Genomic DNA, 20,089 nt, shown 5'->3' on the forward strand with positions numbered 1-20,089 from the left:
CTCACTGTGTGAAACATTGATGGGGTGGAGTCAGGCAGTTCCTGCAGCCAGTTTGTTGATCATCCTGTTACGGTTGATTTCTCACAAGGTAAGCAAACACCACCCCTGTGAAAAGAGCTCGCCAACAAAACAGGTTTTATCAGAAAATGAAGCATGAAATCCAATTTGCTAACCTCTGAGCTGAATTACGTTGACTGTTTGCCAGTTTTTAGTGTTGGTCTGAGGTCTGCCACAGCAGCACAGCACAGCTGATACTATTTTCCGATATAGTCACACAGTTATTCATTGACAGGGTGAATTAGGCCGTTGTCTAAATAGACGAAAACATACTTGTCAATCATGTCTCTGAGGATGTCGTTGACCAAGGCCTGGAAGACTGCCGGGGCATTGGTGAGGCCGAATGGCATCACCAAACATTCATAATGTCCGGTGGGTTTGTTAAAAGCAGTCTTCCATTCATCCCCCTCTCTGATGCGGACAAGGTGGTAGGCATTACGGAGGTCGAGCTTGGTGAAGATCATGGCCCCTTGAAGTAACTCGAAGGCTGAGGAGATGAGGGGACCGGTTCTTTATAGTGATGTCATTGAGTCCCTGGGAATCAATGCAGGGGCGCAGGGTCTTATCCTTCTTCTCCACAAAGAAGAATCCTACCCCAGCAGGACACGATGAAGGATGGATAATACCGGCAGCCAGGGAGTCATTTATATAAGACTCCATGGACTCCCGTTCAGGACCAGACAGGGAGTACAGACGCCCCTTGGGAGGGGAAGTGCCAGGCATCAGGTCAATGGAGCAGTCATACGGCCGATGAGGGGGCAATGAATTCGCCTTAGCCTTACTGAACACCTCCCGGAAGTCATAGTACTCGGCAGGAAGTCTGGACAAGTCAGAACAGGAACTGGGGTGCATTGTCTTCCTTGGTTACGGAGGCCTCTTTAAGGAAGAACTGGTGACAGGAGTTCCTCCAACCGAGGATGGCCCCTGTGGCCCAGTCAATGTGGGGGCTGTGTCGACAGAGCCAAGGGTAGCCTAGGATCAGTGGAATGTTAGAAGATGACAGGAGGTGAAAGCAGTATGTGGACAGGAGAAGTCTGGTGAGTGACAATCCCCAGAAGATGGCCATCAAGGGCTTAGGCAGGGATTGGGGTGTCAAGCGGAGCCCTTTCTTGTCCCAGTTGTATGGCCAAGCTCACATCCACAATGTTGGCATTTGCACCAGAGTCTATGAAAGGCGGAAGGGTGTGTGCACCACCAGGAAGGAGGAGCTTGACTTGGAACAGGGGGAGTAAGCTTGAGGAGGAAGACTTTGCTGCCGTGTGACTCACCAGGACTTCCTCACTCACTGGTGAGCCCTGTCTTTTAACGGGCAGCGGGAGATAAAATGTCCAGCCTGACCATAGTACATTCACAGGTTCCCCTTACGGCGGCGCTCTCGCTATTCGAGTGTAAGCTTGGTGGGGCCCACCTGCATGGGCTCAGGCTCTACACCATTATCTGTAACAGGTGAAGAGGAACCTGGTCAGCGGGCTGGGTCGAGACGACCAGGGGCGTTCTGTCTCCTCTCCCTTCTCCGGGCCTGGATGCGGATGTCCATCTGGACAGTAAGCTCAATGAGTTCATCAAGTGTGGAAGGTAGAGGATAGGAAACCAGTTCATCTTTAATGTAGTCTGTCAGACCATGCAGGAAAACATCGTGCAGAGCCGCAGTGTTCCAGTCACTCCGACGGGCCCTGGTCCGGAAGTCGATGGAGAAGTCAGCCACTGACTGGTCCATTTGGCGCAGAGAGAGCAGATCACGGGCAGCATCAGAACCGGAAGTGCCCAACCCGAAGACCTTGTGTAACTCCTCAGAGAAAGCCTGCAATGATGCACAGGCGGGAGTCCACCTCTCCCACTCTGCTGTTCCCTAGAGGAGGGCTCTGCCGGTCAGGTTGCTGATCGCGTACGCCACCCTGCTTTCCTCGGTGGCACACATGTATGGCTGCAGGCTGAAGAGTAAGGAGCAGTTCAGGATTCCTTTCATATCGCTCTGGGGTTCCCACTCGGGGCTTGGAGATCATCCTGGGCTGTGGCAGAGCTGGAGCAGGAGGTTCCGGTGTGGGGACTGGAACTGCAGGAGGACGAGTGGACATCAGCTGTTGCAACTGGGCGGAGTGGGCGGAGAGCGCTGCAAAGGCGTTGGCCTCTGCAGCTCGTCTGGCGTGCGCATAAGCCTCCTCCATTCTCTGCTCATGTTGCATGAGCGCGTTCTCAATCCTCTCAAACCGATTATGTCAGGGATGTCCAAAGTCGGTCCTGGAGGGCCGCTGTCCTGCAGGTTTTAGATGTTCCCCTGCTTCAACACACCTGATTCAGATTAAATGGATATCTTCAAAAGATTGTGAAGTTCTGCACAAGTCTGTTAATGATGCATTGATCTGAATCAGGTGTGTTGAAGCAAGGAAACATCTAAAACCTGCAGGACAGCGGCCCTTGAGGACCGGATGTAGACATCCCTGGATTATGTGGTGAAGGTGGTCCTGCTGGGTCCATCTCTGGCCAGATTGTACTGTAACGGGTGGTGTATGGACCCAATTGCAGTACAAAGGACTCAGAAACAGTGGTAAAAGTTATCTTACTAAGACTCTGGCAGACAGGCAAACAGTTCAGAAACCGGCAAACAGGAATCAGGAGAGGAGAGGCTAAACTTGGTCAGTGACAGAGGGCTGGGTCGATTTACCAGGAGGCAGACGAATCAGGGGAATCAGGGGAATCAGGGACAGACGAGGTCGGTACCGGGAAGACAGGCAGGAGAATGCTGGAAAGTCTTGCATGGCAAAGAACAATCTGGCAAAGGAGTGAGTGTGGAGCTGGTGAGTATATGCTGGGCTGATTGCATGTGATGAGCTGAGTGCACAGGTGAGTAGAGTAAACTGACGAGGTGGGTGTGGCTGACAGGCTGAGTGGGGCAGAGGCAGGATCAATGGAAAACTACTGAGGGCTCGATGACTGAACTGTGACAATTTGTTGCCAAGTTCTGTGTCTGAGAAGATCGACAAGCACCTCCTACTAGAGATTAAACTCATCTAACACTTGCAAACCAATTTTTTATTTAACTCTTTGTATGTAAAACAACTTGTATTGTCATGATAGCAGTAATATGCACATGATGATTTAGCACCAAATTACAAGGGATATTAATTGTGTCAACATACATTTTTGAAATTTCTATTCAGTCTTTGTGACTGTCGGATTTGATCCATTTATCACATGATAAAGAATCCTTTTCAAATAGACTGTGGATGTGTAATAATGACTGAACCCACTGACAACACCACACATTCCTTTTATAGCTAACAGCCATGATCATTCAATGAAACTAAGAAAACATCATTTTCTGGTAGTTACTTAAAGGACTTGGAAGTCTGTATGAATAACAGTGCATAGATACAATTCAATGATGTGGGTTCACACGGCAACATGACTGAAAATTACAGAAGTTCATGAAGCATCTCTGTGATAGGTGAGGAATAAAATGCAACCTTTCCTTGTTGCTATGTAAACATAATAGGAGGCACTGGTTGATAACATAAATCAGGCTCCAAACGACCAATAGATGGAGACAAACATTTAAAACTTGTAGAAATATCACATGCATTAAAAGCAAATCTCAAAATAAAATTAATCCCAAAGAAGATATATATTCAAATGAGGATATTTAATTGACATAAGTGTTAAATGTGTAGCTTGAGCACTTAACTGTCACATTCCAAGATTAACCCTTTTTATTGGTCTAAATGCATTAACTTGACATCTTTACATCAATCAGTTCAATTCATACTCAGTTATTAGCAGAATCTTAACAGTTAGCACAAGTTCACAAACCAGCTCTGTGGTGAATGGGCCAGGAAACTTTTTTCCACAAGAACTGCAATATGACTGTGAAGAGGAATGATAATACATTGCCAACTGGTTTGCCTCAAAGTCCCAATTAAAAAGAGTGAATGTAACCCAAAGTAAAGCATCCAGAGATCTGTTAGTTTTTTAAAATTAGCTTTGGAAGGTTTCCTTCATCAGCCGTGGAAATCTCACACTGTGAAGTTAAAAACTCAAAACCAAGAATCAAGTATGAATCCCTGCCCTTCATGGTGGGAAACTGCATGGTCAAAGTCGGAGCAACTACATTTCCCAGTAGGCCATGGGCAAAATGGTCACCAATTGGCTGATTGAAAGCAGCTGAAAGGAAGGAGCTGCTCACTTGCTTCATGGATCGAACAAGCTGCATGCAGGGAGCAAGCAGCCAAAACTCTCTGCAAGATCTACTCTAGAAGTTGCTCCAACACACCAATGGTCGGTGATTATATTTGTTCTTTTGAAGACTGGTAGAATATTTACCTTGAACTGCTACGTTTGTACCTAGAAGCTTCTTAATTTGATTACTTACCTGTCCTAAATTGTTTGTTAGTGCTAGGGTTAAAGTTGAGCTACTGCAAACTTATTGCAGTTTTGAGCATTAATTGCATTTCAGTGTTTGCTTACTGTGTTTGACAAGTTAGAAGATAAAAGAAAGCTTATGGTTTAATGTTTAAAGTTGAAAAATAATGAATTCAGTTAAATGCAAGGTTAAAGAATAAAAACATGTTTGATTAAAAACTCTTGCTAAAAATTTGAATTTAGAATGTTAAAAGTTTAAAATGTTTGAGAAAGAGCTGATCTACAAGCCTGTAAAAATACTTACCTTACTGAGCTGATTTAATTAATTCAATTATACTTACCTTTTTTTTTTTTTTTTTTTAGTTGATTGATTATTGTGAAACCTTGTTTGAAAATACCTGTGTAATTTTGTTGTTAACACTTGTTTCTCTGTGTTCAAAGGTTAACAACCTGATGATTATTCTGAAGATCAACTGGACCAACCAACAAAGAAAAAGTTGGACAATAAAAAGTTGATCAAATTTGGAAATCAAGAGTTGTCCGCGTGTCCTTTCGGAGTTCAACTGAGTGGGACTTGACACACACATTTGATTTAATTACCATTTCAAGCTCTTATCTGTTTATTATCTGTTTAAAGAAAGTGAAGAAAAGGGTTTCTATGTTGCCAAAACACACACAAGAAAGACTGTTTTCATTTCACTTAAATTCAATAAAACATTCCACATCTTAATGTTTTACTGGCTTTATTATTGATTAAATCATTAGCAGCTTTCCTATGAATTAAAATGCATACATTGCTATGAGAACTTAACATGAGGCATTATACAGAGGCATGAATCAGGCTCCTAACGACCAATAGATGGAGACAAACATTTAAAACTGATAGAAATGTATCACATCCATGAAAAGCAAACCTCAAAACAAAATGAATCCCAAAGAAGATATATATTCAGCTGAGTATATTTAATTGATGTAAGTGTAAAATGTGTAGTTTTAACATTTAACTCACATTCCAAGATTAACCCTTTTTATTAGTCTAAATGCATTAACTTGAACAACATCTGCACATCAATCAGTTCAATTCATACTCAGTTATTAGCAGAATCTTAACAGTTAGTGAAGTTCACAAACCAGCTCTGTGGTGAATGGGCCAGGAAACGTTTTTCCACAATTACTGCAATTTGACTGTGAAGAGATTTTATAACCACATGAACACCTCCACTGCTGCTGGGTGCTGTTCTGAGCATTTGAACACCTCCGCTGCTCCTGAATGCTGTTCAGAGCATTTGAACTCCTCCACTGCAGCTGGGTGCTGTTCTGAGCATTTACCTTCCCCAGACGGACAAAGGGGACCAGGCCCCTGTTGTTGAGGCTCATCTCAAGTGTGATTATTTCCTCCCTCTGGCACTGTCCAGTTCTGCTGAAGAAGGACAGCGTGGAAGCAGTAGAGTTCCAAAACACCTCCACTGTTTCAGGTATTGGTGCATCCTTCCCCGGATGTGAGAGTAATTTAGACAAAACCCTGAGATGGTGATGTCTGACAAATTTAGACATGCGGTTTCGCACTACCATACCTCTTGCATCGGTTCTGACATCATCCTCCGTCATCACACAGCTGAGGCGGTTATCTTCACAGTGCAGCCCATAGACGGGTCCATTCTCCAGGTTCTGAGCAGACAGCTTATCACACAGTCCAACCATCCAGTCAGACTCTTTGGTGAGACTGATGATCCACCTCTGTAAGTTAGGAGCTGACTGTGTGCTGCCAATCAGAAAAGTGGCAGAGCATGGTCCCAGCCAGCTGTTGTAGAACACCTTCCTCTGGTCTTTGGACAGTGAAATGCTGGAAACAGAATTCTGTGGTTCAAAGATCAGATCTGAACCAGTGGCACCGAGCTCCTGGTGGTTTTCAGGGTCAACCAGGGTCAGCAATGATCCCCAGAAGTGGGACGCTTGCTTCACCATCTTCTCACCGTTCAGTCTGATCTCCTCCATCAGTTTGTCACAGTCGTCTCCCGGCTCCAGCCCTCTTCTCAGATCCACAGCTTTGGCCTTCTCCAAATCCTGATGCACCTGAGAATACATCTGCAGGAATCTGAAGGTGTCCTTCTCGTTCTGGGCTGCCTGCATGCTGCTCCTGCTGGTTCTGATGGACGCCATGCGAGCAGAGACTGAACTCTGGACACTGGTCAGAGAAATATCTCGCAGGTTAGTCACTGCCTCGAGGAGACGAACACTACAGCGACCCACCTTTTCTCTTTCACTCTTCTCCCACTTTTCCAGACTGTCAACCTTTTTATTGGTTTTCTCCTGTAAAGCCTGCTGCTCAGCTTTGAGTTTCTCCACGAGCTCCTTGTGGGCTGTGGAGAAAGTCTTCATATTGTGTAGGCGGTGCTGGTCTTCGATGGCGCAGGAGACACACACACAGGTCATGTCGTCCAAGCAGTAGTACTCCAGGAGTTTTCCATGCTGAGGACACTTAGTGTCGCCATCCAAAGCCACGGGTTCAGTCAGAGGATGAGTCTGCAGTAACAAAGGTTTTGTCAGGTGGGCCTGAAGGTGCTGGACGCACATGGAGATCTCACATTTCATGCAGGTCTTCCGTGCTGGTTTCCTGGTCTCGTCCGTGCACATGTCGCAGAAAATAGTTTGAGGATCCTTTTGCATGTTGTCAGACATGTTTTCAAAAGCAGGAAAAATGGAAAAAATCCTTGAATCGGTGGGTCTCTGTTCGCTCGGTGTTTGCTCTGACAGTTCAAGCTCAGCTCTGAGTCCTCAGCAGTTTCATTTCCTGGCAAATGAACAGCCCACAGTGAGAGCAAATACCTTTTATGGCAGTTTATTGTTTTTCCCCTTGATAAGCATTACAGTATCTCACCACTTAAAACATAAAAATTGAGCAACAGGCAAAATCAACGTGCAATTGCAAATATAAAATGCAACCTTTATCCTAAGACACTTTGGCATTCCTAGTATTTTATAGAAAGAGGTCATGTGAATAATCAGCATAGGTTGTGCCAATACAAGCCAAATAAATTAAATCCTTGTTGTCTGAGCCATTGTGCATGTTCATGGATAATTATTAAAGGTCCTATGGCATGAAAATAAATGGAAGCTTTTATATATTTTTATAGGCTTTAGTGGTCCCCTAATACTGTATCTGAGTTTTTTTCCCAAAAATTCTGCCTTGGTGCAGAATTACAGCGAGTCCCAAAAATGAGCTTTCCTTAGGATCCTTAGAATGAGCTGTTTAGTGGGGGTGTGGCCTTACTTACGCCCGTGGTACCTTGCGCAAATGTTTTGTGAATCGCTATGGCACGTAGATGGCACGGCAGCCCTATGCCGTAAAACTAGCGAAACCTGTTGAAATGAGCTTACTTTGACAATATGACGAACTAGTTAGTGAACAACTCTCCTAACACAGTCAAACATCAAGCAAGTGCTACACAAGACACAGCAAAAAAGGCGTGCGTGAAGGGGAAAGCAGGATTTTGACATTGTCATCTGATTGCTCTGGTTTGCAAAGATGCACGTAGCGCGAGTCATTTCAATCAGGGGAAAGGCAGATATCGTGCGCGCCATAAGACCAACAGCAGGACGGCTATCAAAACAACAAATAAGTACACAACACTCGCGTTACAGTAAATGAGGTGTCCACTTGCATACCTCATGCTATTTACCGTTACATTAGTGACAGTGACCGAGCTATTAGCTGCAGAGCTAACGACACAGACAGACTGACCGTTTTGACTCTGGAACCATGAATGAATCATTATCCTGATGAAATGCATTGAATTTGCGGATTCATTCTTCTTCAGGAAGCTTGAAGTAGGGGGTTTTGGTCTAAAATGAGCGAGCTAACCATCTCATGGGCATGCAAACACCTCCAACAGCCCAGTTGACAGAGATAAGTGCTTGCAGATGCTATTAGCTGCATAGCTAACCGTTAGCTAACGTTAGCTGCTAACGATACAAACCCTTTCCTGTGGTAACAAGCTATGTAACTATACTGTACATACAGGAAAGCAACACAATAATAAGCCGCTTTCGGACAGACCGTTCTAAGAAAGTAGTTATCAGAACTACCCTCCTCGAATTTCGTTCTGATAACTATCCTTCCCCAGCGGAACTGTTTCAGTCTGCATTCGCACATGAGTCGGGACCTGATAGGGACTGATGCGCCGCGCGCAGCCGTCTGCTTCAGTGACGTGTTAGCCGTTAGCCGTTTAGCGCTACATTCAAACACAAAACAAAACGGTAAAAGTAATGAGAGTAGAAAAAACACCACCAAGAAGCTAATATGGAGAGCGGGGAGGCCACTGTGTTTATGGTCTGCATGATGGTGATATTAATCATGGACAATCACATCAGGCGTCTAATATCGAGTCTGGAAGAGCTCACAGAGAGAGTCAGGAGACGATACTTTTTTATTTCATGAAGGAAGAAAGGAGAGCAGCGCTGCAGACAAATGAGACCAGTGTAAGTTTAACTTATTAAACACCCGCCGGGAAACATTTTAGCCGTGATAGCATGACATGGGGCGTAGCTACCGACCACCAAACACCTCTGCCAGATTAGTTCTATAGAACTATGAAAAGACCCGACCTCGTAGCCTGATAAACCAGCCTAAATGGATTGGATGTCTAATTTAGTCTGGCACCGATCAATGGATACAACGGAACATTGTTGATGAGCACAACCCGTTGTCTTTCAAACCGCGTCTGTGCCTATAGGCCAACGCTCTGACCAATCAGCGCAACTGACTGTGACGTAGTAAGCGCGACAGAAAGCTTTGGTGGGAGGGGACTCTTCCAAAACTGATGCCAAGCACAGATTCTATAATAGGACAGATACGCCACTCACGGTGCATTTCCGGTTTCCAACGAGGCGATTTTGGTTGCAGTTCCACCCTCTTTCCACGTGGGGCGCCCAATTTTGGAGACCAGAATGAATGGAGTCCTATGGAGCTATACGCCCTTTCGTGCCCTTATCTCAAGATATAATTTTTTCTCTAGTAATTCGAATGTTGTTTTCGAAAAAGGGTGTTTAGAAAATTCCCATGGCTGAGTTTTAGATTTTTAGAGCCACTCATTTGCTTAAAAAAAGGATTTGAAGTGTATATGACGTCATACATAGCTGGTCGACCAGCTGTCATTAGCACAATGCTAGCGCGTTGTGGACAACAAGAAGCCAACCAGTAAGAAATCAAAGCGATATATGTACTCGTTCAGTAGATTTTTTACTTGAAACCCATGTTGAGCTCTCAGAAACTACATTCAAATCTGAGCGCTCTTGAGGAGACTTAGGTGAAACTGACCATTTGTAGCATCTAGCTCCATAGGGCCCCATTCATTCTGGTCTCCACCGACGCTCCCAGTGGAATTCTGGTGGAACTGCAGCCAAAAAGCCAGTACAATGGGGCTTAATACAGAGTGGCAAGGCTGTTCGTTATAATGGCTGTGTGCCAAGGCTGAATCAAACGAGCACTGTTCCATTGCCGCCGCCATCTTTCTTGTTGTGCTTTCGCTGTCTATGTTCGCTTCCACTGCCCAACGTCGCACTGCTCTGTCGTCACTCCCTCAAAACCCCGCACCAGAACCCTCTGGCCCGCCCGCGTTGATTCAAAACACATCTCTGCGTTGTGATTGGTTTAGTTGCCATCTGCCAGATTCAGGGCAGTATTTTCAAAATGACAAGTGGATCGAGGCCAGACCCAACCGCAGGCAAAACATTTTGCCGTCCAGCAGTTGGCGCTGGTTTTCCAGGCTACCGACCTCGGAGAAGGAGCTAAATAGTTATAGGAACTAAGGGAGAAAGCCCCGAGTTCCTGTATGTCCGAACACGGGAGAAAACGGCCCCGCGGATTAAAAGGTTATTAGAACTGCCAAAGGTTCCTACAGTCCGAAAGCGGCCATAGAAGGAGGAGCTGAGCCAGAAGGCGAAGCTCTCGATTTACCGGTCAATCTATGTTCCTACCCTCACCTATGGTCACGAGCTGTGGGTAGTGACCGAGAGAATGAGATCGCGAATACAAGCGGCCAAATGGTGTCTGGGCTCTCCCTTACTGGGCTCGGTATTGGCCCAAGTTCTGGAAACATTCGTCGGTGAAATGTTTGGCGCACACACACACACAAATCTCTTCGGTTCTGTCGTCACTTTCCCAGAAAAAACTAAATCTGTCCACTGGCTCTTTAGAGGTTCTGATGCAGGAGCTCTAAACAGATTTTTTACATCCATGTACAGCGCAATGAGCTGTCCAAAGAGCTGTGGGCGGGGAAAGGCAGTTTTGGCATAGCCATATATGGGCTCTGGGAGGAAAAAACCTCCATGTCATAAGCGGCGCCCACGTCATAGAGGCAGCTTTCCCGATCAGGCCATCTGCATGGTCACATTTCCCAAGGCGGAGCATAATTTCCAGTGCATGGTTTAGGTCTATCGTCATTTTTAGCCACTGGGGGACCGCAGGGAGACCAGAGGAACTCATATTAATGTTAGACAACCTTAAAAAGTGAAAATTTCATGCCATAGGACCTTTAATTTGGTGGTACATGGACAGAAGCAGTTAAATACATGAAGGTTCAATAACAGCTGGGATTTATTGGGACTCACATGGGAACACAGACAGGATCATGTGGTCATCCATCTGTTGAGTTATAAATCAGAAAGTTTGGCTTGAATGTTGTACATGGGTCTAAACTAATTTCTCCTTAGCCTGGTCATCTTGTGTTTTTTGAATAGTGATAGTGACCAAACCTTTTCATTAAGGTGGCCTATTCTTTGGCCCATGCAATCATTTCCCCTACAGAATGGTGTCTGTATTCGATGCAGTGCTGTCTGACCCACCAAAATTCAACTTTACTCTCATCCCACACACAAAGATTTCTCCAGATTCTCTGAATCTTATATTATATTTGATCACAAATCTCTCAATTCTTTCCAGTGTCACTTTGACTAAATGTTCATCTTAAATGTTGTTGAACTATTTCCATTTTTGTTTGCTTTTATTCTTTTCTCAATTTATTTTAATATGAGCTGCTGGCATATTTAGAAATGAATATTTTATTCTCCCCTAACATTTCTCAGTTTACGTTTATTGATCTACAATTGCCAACATGGAGTGAAATACATATAATGACAACAATGGTTTATTCACCTTTTACAAACCATCCTAACGTGAAAAAAAATGTAATTGTTCATGCAATCTGATCTGAAAGTAAATTGGTTCAATTTAAAGTATTTTCTGTTGTAATTCGTCCTGTATTTGAACCATGTAATCAGAAAAACAGGACATAGATATCCCATTTTATACATTTTATGGATGTATCACAAACTGAATTGCTGTAGATGTGACAGGTTTATAGTTTAAATAGTTTATATTAGTGATTTTTAATGTACATTTAATGTAAATTTCTTTCAATAAACATGGAGAAGCAGCATTTAGCTGTTATGCTGCAAACAAGTGGAACAAACTGCCAGTGGAGATTAAACTTTCACCAAATGGAGACATTTTTAAATCCAGGTTAAAAACATTTATTTTCTCATGTGTCTATGCATGAAATCTGCACGCTATCTTTGAACTTATCTAGACAGTTGCTTGTTTTTAAATTCATTTAAATGATTTTATTTGTTTCTCTTTATATTCTTTTATGTATTTTAATGCTTCTTCCACTCCCTGCTGCAATGCTTTTATTTTGTGTGAAGCACTTTGAACTGTTTGTACATAAAATGTGCTATATAAATAAATTTGATTTGATAAATTCCAAACCAAAACTAAATAAGGTAAAATTGTCATATTTTCATTTATAATTAACAAATAAGTAGTTCATGCTTAAAAAAATGGTTAAACAATTATGAGAATCGTTAGTTGTCAAAGGTAACCGAAACTGCGCAGAGAGCTAGCTAAACTTTCCAACTGACGTTAGCGCTAATGCTAACAGACCAACGGCTGCGGGAAAGGCGCTGAATCAAATAAAGGAAGGTAATCAATATTTATTACGCTGGCTGGTTTAGTGGAAGTGTAGTCTAGTGCAGTCACTGCAGGCTCAATTCGATTTGTTAGGAGGATCACACAATAAGTTAATAATTTACACAAGACAATGTCGGAGATTAACTAGCAAGATTTTGAGGCAAGTTAGTTTTAGCCCACACCCTTTTATTGATTTCGTGTCGTTTAATCAATGTTTTAATTGTTATCAAATGGTTTATTTGTGTGTCGTCTTCCACCAGCAAAGATGCTTAACTTTACACATACTCCATTATTAGGCAAGGCAATGCAATTTTATTTATAGAGCACAATTCATACACAAGGCAATTCAAAGTGCTTCACATCTATATAAAATCACAAGAAGGGAATAAAATCATTAAAAAGAATTAAAAAATAATAAAATAATTTAAAAATAAATAAATAATAATAAAAAAATTAAAAAAATGTAAAAACCCATTAAAAATAATCATTAATTAATTACTTTAAAAGTGAAGAGTGCAGATAAAATACTTTCAGTTGTCGTATGCACAGCCAAAAAGGTGTAAATAAGGTGACTTTCATATGCGGTGGCTGGTGTTTTAAGTAATTTTTTGATTTTCACACAGAAATTACACCAACAACCAATAATGGAGTTCAGTAGAGCTGTAGCTGTGGTGGAGAACATCAGCTCATGGTTTTTCATTAAATACTCCTGAATACATCAGTAGCTTGGGCATTTTTGAAGAAATTGAATTGAAGAATTATTACTTATCAAAAGGAGAAAACATAGAACACCGTAAATGCGTGATATTTGGTTGAGGAGACAGTTCATAACTACATTACTTTGATAGGAATTTGTCACAGAGTCAAAAGACATTCAGAGAAATGCAGAAAATATCAACAAACAGTCAAAACAACCTCAAAGATGCAAAAAAAACAACCACAGCGACATTAAACTGCCCCAAAACAGGCAAAACTACCACAATTAAAACACAACAGGACAACAAAGACACTCTTAATTAGCACAATAATACATATGACCACTGAAACAACCAAAAAAGATGCTTAACAACGAACTAAAAACTCAAAACAACCACGTGAGATGGGCAAAAAATGCTAAGACACTGAAACAACAATGAAGAAACTCAAAACAACCACAAATTACCTGAAAATGACCACACGGACAGACAAAAATCCCACAAAGAGAGAGAAAAGGTAACAAAGACACCCCAAAACGAACCCAGAAGGAAACAAATAACTCCCACTCATGAGACTCCAAATGCTTTCTGTGAGTTAGAAGCTGATAAATACTTTTGGATTTTATTTTGAGTGTATTCTGTTTTATTCCTAGCTTTGTTTGATGGGAGGCCCACAGTCCCTGACTTTGAAAACCCCAAATCTTTGATAAAAAGCATGGACTTATTTTGCAGTGTAGTCCAGAGCAACCAGGCTCAGTGACAGGTAACAGAGTTGTGTCCTCTGACGGTGACACTCATGAACTCAGTTCGATAAAACAGTAAAATACTATAATAAACTACAGCATTGTTACAAACTTTTCTTTTTGTCTGCTCTTTCCTGAAGCCGTTCCCACTAAAATGAGGCAGTTTGCTGATGGATGGCTCCCCGGGGCCACACAAAGGACACCTTCATCGGACATCGCAGCTGCCCCCATGACCCCCAACAGCCCAGTGTGTCTGCCCCTGGTCTCTGAGAGTAAGAAGCTCATATGGGTGCACTCAGACCAGATCGATTTACAGCTGAACGGTGCAGCAGAGCTGGACAAGGCCTTCGACCGGTTTCCTTATCTGACACACGAGCAGACCGCCGCACTGGCGCAGCGCTGCTCCCTGCACCCGGACCAGGTGAGGGTGTGGTTCATGGCACAGAGGCTGCGCCATGGCATCAGCTGGGACTATCACGACATCCGTGAGGTATGGAGCAAGTTCCAATCCAGTCAGGGAGGGGCAGAGGGACCTGAAGAGATGGAAAATGGGATGGAGGGAGACGAGAAGCAGAAAGAGACGGAAAATACAACAGAGTGTGGTGGGAAGAAGGCAAAAGAGAGTAAAATCATAGGGCAAGATGTAACGGTTACTGATAAGCTGGAGGAGATGAAGAAAGAGGAGAATCGAAGCGTGGAAGGAGACAAAAGAAAGCGTAAAAGGATGGCAGCGATGGAGAAGATGGGGCAGAAGAAAACGAAGGGTATCACTGAGAGAGCAACTAAAGTGGAAGCAAAGAGCGATAAAGACGAGAGCAAGGGGCAAAAACGCGTCAAGTCGGAGGGCGCCGGGAAAAAGAAGAGCGGGAGGAAAAGACAGATTTCCACCCAAGAGAGGCCAGCCCACAACGTGCCTGCGGGCGCTGATTCTCTGCTCTGTCTTCAGCCGGCTGACAACAGCCCAGATGTTCTCCTGACCCCTGTGAGCGGCGGCCTTCAGGGGGAAACACCAGGGCCGTCCGGGCTGATGGGAGATCTGCTCATAGACGCGGCGAACCGCAGCGTTTTGGTCTCCGATGCCAGCGAACTTAACGAGCTCGCAGAAGGCAACATCGTTGGCGATGATCTACCCGCCGTCGCCCGACAGCAGAGCTCCGGGGGTGAACACGCAGCCCCGCGCCGGTACCGCTGCAACGCAAAGACGCACTCTCAGCTGACGATGCTGAGGGTGGCTTTCCTGCGCTGCCAGTATCCGGACAGTGAGCAATACAGGCAGCTGGTGGCGGTGATTGGCGTCCCTCGCCACGTTTTGGTCCAGTGGTACGGCGACATGCGCTACTACATCAAGAGGTCGATGCCCCGCTGGATGAACGAGGAGCAGCACAGGCAGGTGCTGGCCAGCGTCAGGTATCGGCAGTACGTGAGCGCGCTGGCGAAGGAGCAGCAAAGGCCGACGAGTGGCGAGGCGATGGCGCTCGAGGGGAAAGAGAGCGCGGCGCCGTCTCTTCGCTAGAGCAGACTCTGAATCCTCGTGTTCAGAAAAGACGGCCCCTTTACGACGGCTCAGCGTGTTCGTTGGTGTTGAGAGATTAACAAGTCAGGATGCAGTTTGACTCTGACGCAAAGTGTTTGTTTTTTTTTGTTTATTTGCCGTTCAAATAAAACAACTTTTAAATGCTCGTTCAAACACGACTCGCTTTCACCATGAGTTACAGACAAACTGGGCTTCCTCTCGTACGTAAACATTTTTCAAGGTTCAGATGGAAAACACGATAAAAACAAATGCGATTTACCTCAAATTAACAAAAATATAGGACAGTTCTCTGACATTTAGAAAAATATATTGCACAATAAAGGAGAGAAAAACTACGTTAACATTTTGACACTCATTCTCTTTTTATCCCTCTGCAGCACTCAGTTTAATCCGTGTTTTGTTTCAAATATCTTGTATTTTTGGCTGTAAATACTGTCAAAGGATGCTGTAAAATCACACAATCAACACAGCGTCTCACAAAAGCGTTGAAAACAAAGAATCGATGTCAGGATGAACGGTTACTCGATGGTGAAAGATGTCGGACCCCGTGGGCCCTGTCAGTTCCAGCTGGCGGTGTACTCTGCCCTCTGAGGCTGCCAGAGCTCGGCCCCTTCAATGATGCGGCGAATCATGGAGGCGGAGGTGATAAGCAGGTGCCCGGCGGCCTGCAGGAGGGTGGAGGCGAGGCGGAGTGTTTCTCTGGGAACAGAACCAAAGTGTTATCAGCGTAGAGTGTTGCTGCCTGCTTTTAATGTGCAGAAACTTAAGCTTTAACCACTGGTGTTAGCAGCAAACTGCTGTTAGCATTAGCGCTACATTGAAATACCTTATCACCACGGAAACCAAAGTAAATTCCGAGACAGGTGTTTCGTAATTACGGCACCTGCACGGCCTCATGCTTCAGTGCCACTTTAAATGTGTTATTGTACGTCCCTAACCTGGGATTTTCCAAAAACACACAATTAGCTTTATGAATTGCAATGACCGTTTTTTTTTTTTTAATTTGTTTATTTTATTTAAAAAAATATATATATTATTTTTTTATTTAGTCTATTATTATTATTATTAGTAGTATTTTTATTAGAATTGGTATTATTATTGATGTTGTTAATATACAATCAATGTAAATATTAATAATTTTTTTTGAGCTACTTGACTAATTTGAATTTCCCCCATTGGGGGATGAATAAAGTATTTTTCTATTCTATTCTATGACTGTCAAAGACTAAAACCTACAAGCTCATTTTTTCCAATTATAGTTAAATAATTATTTGAGGTTCAGGAAGCTTAAATTAGCAAAAACATGAGGCAATTTTTGCTCGTCTCTTTGATTTGGAGCGTTTTGACTAAACTAGCGAACTATACCAGCATCAGCGATAAAATTATGGATTTTTTGAAAGATGTGCAGCAACAGGCCGAAATGTGGAAAAGAAGCATGATATTTAGCATCTTTGTAGTCCTTTAATTTGGCTTACCTGATGACTTTCTTGGGCCCCAGACACTGGAAGTCAGCGCTCACAGAGTACAGGCCCTGAAAGGTGGCCTTCACGTTCAGCGAGCCAAACACGTCCTTGGGGCTGATCCTGTAAAGGTCAAAGGTGACTCGGGCTATGTCTCTGCCAGTGCGAGGCTTGTTGTACTCTTTGGGCACAACTGGACCCTGGAGTGGACGAGAAACAACAATAATAATAATGATAATAATACATTTAATTTATAACAAGCTTTACATTTACAACAAAATGTCCAAGTGCTACAACGGGATAAAAGACAACTATTAAGATCAAAAGCAGGGACAGTAAAGTGCAAATAAAATGCACAAATAAAAGTCCACTAAATGCAAAAAGAAATAAAAACAGCATTTAAAGGGAGATCATTAAAAGCATTGGGTAAAAAGAAAGGTTTTCAGGCCTGTTTTAAAGTGTTTCTCAGTCTGTGGAGTCATCAGATGTGGAGGCAAAGCAAGTTTATCTGTACGGCACAATTCAACTACAGGGCGATTCAGAGTGCTTTACAGATACATTAAAACAGTAGAAATAAAAAGCATGATTTAGATTTTAAACTAAAAAGAAAGAAATAAGAACAATAGATAAAATCAGTAGTTAAAATGTGATTAAATTTTTAAACTCAAGCTTCAGATTTGGAGCTTTATTCAGCTGAAAGTAGGTGTGTCTTAAACACACTGAGTGTTTCAGCTGATCTGAGGCTTTCTGGGAGTTTGTTCCAGACATGTGGAGCATAGAAGCTGAATGCAGCTTCTCCATGTCTGGTTCTGACTCTGGGAACTGATAGAAGACCGGATCCAGATGACCTGAGGGGTCTGGAAGGTTCATCCTGGGTCAGGAGGTCACTGATGCGTTCTGGTCCTGGACCATTCAGAGCTTTAAAGAGCAGCATCAGAACTTTAAAGTCTGTCCTGTAAATGTATTTTATTTATTTTACAGACAGCCCTTTACAGACAATCCTTACGATGTACCAAAGTGCTTTACAGCAGGTAATAAATAAAGAGAAGAAGAAGTAAAAACAAATAAAAACAATAAAAGAACAGTGAAAGCAATAAAATACAACAAAATAAAATAAAAGTGTCATCATACTACTGGTTATTAAAAGCAATGTGTGCTTTGCAATAGTCAAGTCTGGAGGAGACAAAGGCACGGACGAGCCTCTCTGCATCAGAAAGAGAGAGTCAGAGCCGGAGTTTTGTGATATTTTCCGCTTAATATGGCTTTCAAAGGTGAGCTGTGGATCAAAAATAACACCAAAGATTGGTGACCATACTGGAAAGAGAAATGTTCTGGTAATGTTGAGATTACTCAACAATTATTACAGCAGCAGGGTACGAGCCGTCAGAAATAAAGCAGAAACTCTACGGCAATATGTGTGCATGTGTGGTTTATAGGAGGAGTTTGGTGTCTGTGGTCCCACCTACCGCCAGCGGTTTCCACATCTGTCCCGGCTCCAGGGCCATGAGCACGGTGTTGTCGGGTAAGGTCATGAGGAACTCGTCCGAGTCCACCTCTGTGCCGTCCTCCTCGCACACCAGAGACAGAGATACTGCAGACAGGGACAGCAGCAGAGCCTGGCACACCTACCAGTGGACATGCGTGTCATCACTCTTTCACATCTGCGTACGCCAATGATTTCGTATCCGAATAGTTAGTGAATGTGAGGACTCTGGTGGCATTAGTGAATATATATCCCCCTTTGAATGATAAAAGAAGAATCTGTTCATTTTGGGGCATTTTTGTGCTTCTCAAAGCATCAAAGACCTGCTCATACTGACTCATTTCTGAGGATAGTTGGTCAACTGAACCTATTTTGAGCTATTTTGTTTATTCGTGTGCTACTTTTTCCATCCAACAAAACATCCTCAGATTCAATGTGAGCAACCTTTGGAGGATTCTGAACTGCAGTAGATCTCCTTATCAATACTTGTATGTAACTTTGCCATTTATTTTCATTCTTTTATCACAAATACAGCCAGAGCCAGTGCTCTGAGTCATTAAGCAACAGTTTAATGTCTCATCAGGTATCAAATATCACACAGTAACTTGTTAAAATGATCAATTTCAGAAACTTTAACTCAGTGTCAGTTACACATATTGTATAAAATAAATGTATATGCTATAAAATCTGGCTCCTGCTGCATCTTATCTTATCTTAATTAATCAAATCTTTACGATTTAATCCTCTGAATCCACATCACTGAATTTGAATCCCTCTCACCCTCTCCTTCAGCTCCTCCAGGGTCCCGGCTGTGATTCCCTTCTTGGTCTCCCTCTTGTGACAGCAGACTCTGAAGGGTCGCTGAGGTGGGGACCAGACTCGCCTGGTCACAGATCTGAGTACAGATCAGACAGGAAAGTGATAAAATCTTTGATCAACACTGTCCTCTGTCTTTCCGTCCTCTGAGGCTCGTTTTCCTGAGACATTTTTACTTGCTTTGATATGAAAAGCAATGATGTTACTCATTAAATAAACTTTGACTCTGCTCTTGTCACATGTCCCAGTAAATCAGAACATTTGCACAAGCTAACTGGAAGCCACATATCATTAATTTTAATGCTAAGTGGTGTTTCTCTTCTTTGTAATCCGCTTTTTTCTCATGGATTTAATGGCCTTATCGTGACCATACGCCTCACTTACTTGAGAAATGATGATGTGGTATCCATGCTCGTGAGTTTCTTCCTCTCCCTTCTCGCAGCCGTATTTCTTGTGGGGTGTTTTAGAGCAAAGGAAATGTTTGTGTCCCAGAAGCTGACTTTGTCCTCAGTCTGGTGATACTGCAGATACTGAGCAGAACGGAGCAAAGTTCATGTTGCCTGTGTGTGTGTGTGTGTTTGACTCAGAAACAAGATGAATAACTATCCCTGTAGCTGATAACCACTGGTTGATACTGATAATGATGTTTGGCAAAATAAACAAATGGCATAATAAACCATTTAGATAAGGATCCCTCACATTGTTTTTCTACTAAGGCTGCACCCAGGGTGTAGGCCTACAAAGTGGGGCGTAAATACCTCTTGACTATGTGACGGTGGGTGTTTAATGCCATTCTAAATATCTTAAAAGCCATTAATTTTGTTAAAAACTAACTACAAGAACAACCATGAAATTTGTATTTAATTGCTGACTATACTTGAAAGGAATCTGATCAAACCCTCCTCTTTGCAGACATTTATGTCACTCGTATCTACACCACTAATAGCTCATCTTGGAAGGTAAATCAAAATGACGATAT

At 43.1% G+C, this 20,089-nt stretch overlaps 2 protein-coding genes across 2 annotated transcripts; both read right to left on the reverse strand.

Annotated features, from left to right (window-relative positions):
• Window positions 1–5,190: 5,190 nt before the first annotated feature.
• Window positions 5,191–7,194, reverse strand: LOC142368932 (tripartite motif-containing protein 5-like). Its single transcript, XM_075451144.1, has one exon. The coding sequence runs from the start codon at window positions 7,090–7,092 to the stop codon at window positions 5,527–5,529; it is 1,566 nt and encodes a 521-aa protein (XP_075307259.1). The 5' UTR covers window positions 7,093–7,194; the 3' UTR covers window positions 5,191–5,526.
• An 8,714-nt stretch (window positions 7,195–15,908) lies between these two features.
• cideb (cell death inducing DFFA like effector b) lies at window positions 15,909–19,538 on the reverse strand. Its single transcript, XM_075451396.1, has 5 exons — window positions 19,495–19,538; window positions 19,075–19,189; window positions 18,278–18,436; window positions 16,827–17,011; window positions 15,909–16,050 (listed from the first exon to the last, which is right to left on the reverse strand). The coding sequence occupies exons 1-5, from the start codon at window positions 19,518–19,520 to the stop codon at window positions 15,909–15,911; spliced, it is 627 nt and encodes a 208-aa protein (XP_075307511.1). The 5' UTR covers window positions 19,521–19,538.
• Between the last annotated feature and the right edge of the window lie 551 nt (window positions 19,539–20,089).

Source organism: Odontesthes bonariensis, chromosome 19 (assembly GCF_027942865.1).
Source record: "Odontesthes bonariensis isolate fOdoBon6 chromosome 19, fOdoBon6.hap1, whole genome shotgun sequence".
Lineage (NCBI taxonomy): Eukaryota > Metazoa > Chordata > Actinopteri > Atheriniformes > Atherinopsidae > Odontesthes > Odontesthes bonariensis.